This window comes from Petaurus breviceps, unplaced genomic scaffold (genome assembly GCF_028583685.1).
Source record: "Petaurus breviceps papuanus isolate PSGF00001 unplaced genomic scaffold, PetGlider_PUasm1.0 229, whole genome shotgun sequence".
In the NCBI taxonomy this organism is placed as follows: Eukaryota; Metazoa; Chordata; class Mammalia; order Diprotodontia; family Petauridae; genus Petaurus; species Petaurus breviceps.
In genome coordinates, this window is record NW_027185903.1 from 3,753,800 (window position 1) to 3,756,991 (window position 3,192).

Consider the following 3,192-nt stretch of genomic DNA (forward strand, 5'->3'; position numbering starts at 1 on the left):
AAGAAGAAGAAGAAGAAGAAGAAGAAGAAGAAGAAGAAGAAGAAGAATTGAAGCATTTTGAGGGAAATACAGAAAATCAGGGCAACTTTAAAAGTCACATGCTGAATTTATTATATACTGAAAAGGAAAAGCAAGCTGTTAGAAATAGAGATTTGTGGTTTTATTTAAATATTCTCATTTTTCTATTCTACTTTATATAGAGATGCTCATTTTTCTTGTTTGTTATGTGTAAAATAAAACTTTTGCAATTTTTTTTTAAAAGAAAAGACAATCTTCCACTTCCTAGCTATTTAAGGAGGTTTTGATAATTCACTTCACCTCTCTAAGCACAGGCTCCTCATCTTTTCAATAGAGATAACATTTAACTACTCCAAAGGGTTGTTGTGAACAGATCACTTTTTAAGATAATGTAAATATAAGTTATTATTCTTAACTTTTTCATTTTCAAAATGATGTTTAAAAAGTCATTTGGATTCATGTCTGAAATACTTCTTCGAAGAATGAATGAATATTTACCTATGCTATCGATTCCCTAACAACATCAGGACTGATCTTTACTGATCCATTTTCAAAGGAAGCTAAAATCTTACTTTTCTCTTTTTCATTAGGCTGCAGTGAAAGCAGTGGTGGCCTCCACCCGACTGGGCAGTGCCAGCAGCCACAGTAACACCTGCCTTCAGGACACGTGTCCTCCAGTATCCCATGAAGACAGTGAAGGGAAAGAAAGTTCATCTCAGAAGGAAATAGAAAGTCAAAAACAAAGCTCCACCGAGGTGGTAATTGCAGTGACAGAACCTCAAGATGAAACAGATATAAGTGACAAAGAGGAACCCCAGACAGAACCTGAGGCTTCAGCAGAAGCCAAAGAAGAAGCCAAAGCAGAAGCCCTACCTGGAGAAGAAGAAATCATGGGAGTTAGTGTGCAAGAAGGGGAAGGGCTGCAAGAGTCCTAGATCACCTCTTTCCCAAGAGAGGGCTGAAGCTAGTCACTTTCATGCATGGGCTAATTTGTCCTTCAGCCAGGAAGATTTGTAAGTGTGACCCTCACTGTAGTGGTTCTGTTTTTGAGGTGCAAACAATGTGTAATAATGCATCAGCTGGTGACCCTAACTCTAATGCATGTGACTGCTTATGAATAGTAGTGTCCTCTAATGGCATGTAACGGATTATAGGTAATGTTATCTAATAGCAACACGTGAAATTTGACAGTGAACAAACACAGCATAACACTTAAACTTCATGTATATTTGCAGAGGGCAGAAGTTAATGTTTGAAGTGAACCATATTTATATTTTCTGTTTGCAAAACTTAGCCTTCAAAGGGAGATATCTGATTTCTCTGGAATGGTAGTTATTTCTATTGGCATACTGATCATCTGCTACATGTTGTTATCATAAAACCATTTAAATGGTTTTTTTATTCATATGTAAAAACTGTTTACAAGAAGATAGCAAATAGATGTACAGTATATGCAAAAACATTCCATAAATTCTGGTAAGAAATTGAAGCATTACTTTCAAGGGCCATGAAGCTATATGCCCCTCCAGCTTATGTTGCGAATGCCTTACTATACCTTTAACTGTTTATATACTCTACATTACTGATAACCAAAAAGCTCTTTCATAGAATTCTGCCATTTCATTATCCTGGCAAATTTTCAATACAACTGGGTTGGTCCCTATTCCCTTCTGAACCTTCACTTTCTCTTTCATAGGAATCCTTTTGAAGAAAAATTCATTAGAGGGTGATGAGAATTAAGCCTGTGTAGAGTAGCAAAAAATAATAGCATCCTTGTCACTTTTTAAAGATATACTTGTCCAGTAGTTTATACAACTATGTAACTTTAAAAGCACCAATTTTTATGGATAAAATCTGTAATTACCAAGTTTTAAATACTTAGAAAAATCTTCCAAGGCTAAATCTTATAAAAGTAGTTTTTCAAAATAAGGTCATTATCAACTTTGCTATAGTTTATGAAAACCTTTTTTTCCATTAAAAGTCATTTTCCCTTGTTTGTTAAATGGATATAATGTTTATGAACTAAAACATCCTCAACAAAGATACTTTGTGTTTTTATGCTCAATCTAGTAGTTCCTGAATTTCACAACAAAGTATTTTTAAAGTGTCTATGTTACCGATATGCAACAATACCATATTACTTTACTTTTTTATTGAAACATTGATCTTAAATTAGAGAATTGATATTCCAGTATTCCTTTTTTCTGATTGTTTTCATTTTAAAATAAATTCTTTTTTAGGTTTAATAGTACATTTTTCCTTTTTGACATAGACCCCAGTGATTCACAGAAATCGGGCTAGTAAACATATGTATAATTTTTTAAGTTCAAATTAAATTTTTTACCAAGTCAAATGCTTATATGTTTTATAAGTTTGTTTGTTATAATCTGTTATCTTTCTCATAAAATCAAAAAGTCAATTGACTACATCCAGAACTGTAATGAAACATTTGTGTTTCCAAATGATGGTTTAGAAATTGTTAACCCTACTCACTGCATTACTACCATTCACTAGTGACTTTGAGCCTTCTTGTTAACAATACATATTACTATGAAGTAAATCCCTACATGAAGAACAGAATTTTATGGCATTAAGAATATATGTATTTGTAAAAAGTAATATTAAAAGTGCCCCTTACTACACCCTACTTCATATTTCACTTCAAATGGCTACATACTTTTCCTATCTTTAGCTTTTGGTTCTAAGTACAACTTTAAAATCCTTGTTGAGTAATCAAATGTTTTCTGATGTGCATAATTTTCATTTCTTTTGGCCCCTTCCTCTAAAACATACATTGGAAAATAAAAATACTTCACTTTCTGAAGATCACTAGAGTTTTACTGAAGGTATGTTTCTAAAGTTCTTCCTCTCTTCCTTTCTCCACTCTGAAGAAAAAGGTGCTTATTGGTAAAGAGAGAGAGATAGAGACAGGGAGGAGGTGGGGGGGAGGGAGACAGAGAGAGAGAGAGAGAGAGAGAGAGAGAGAGAGAGAGAGAGATTGGGAGGTGGCATATGCAACAGGTGAAAATTGTTCTATTTACTGCTCCTTGATGTAATTTTACTTGACAGGGGGTAAGCTGGATGAGTTCTTTGCACAAGTGTGGCAGCAATGATTTACAAACGGTACCTTTTATAGTCCATCTTTTTTTCCCACATGACATAGAAGCTCACTAT

General features: G+C 34.0%; 1 protein-coding gene across 1 annotated transcript in view; it reads left to right on the top strand.

Annotated features, from left to right (window-relative positions):
• The window catches only part of CAMK4 (calcium/calmodulin dependent protein kinase IV), a 219,255-nt gene extending 216,436 nt beyond the window's left edge, over positions 1-2,819 (top strand). Inside the window, exon 11 of the mRNA XM_069096101.1 lies at positions 609-2,819. Coding sequence (XP_068952202.1) covers positions 609-953 — 345 coding nt within the window. The 3' untranslated portion in view covers positions 954-2,819. The remainder of the gene's footprint in view (positions 1-608) is intronic.
• The last annotated feature ends 373 nt before the right edge of the window (positions 2,820-3,192 follow it).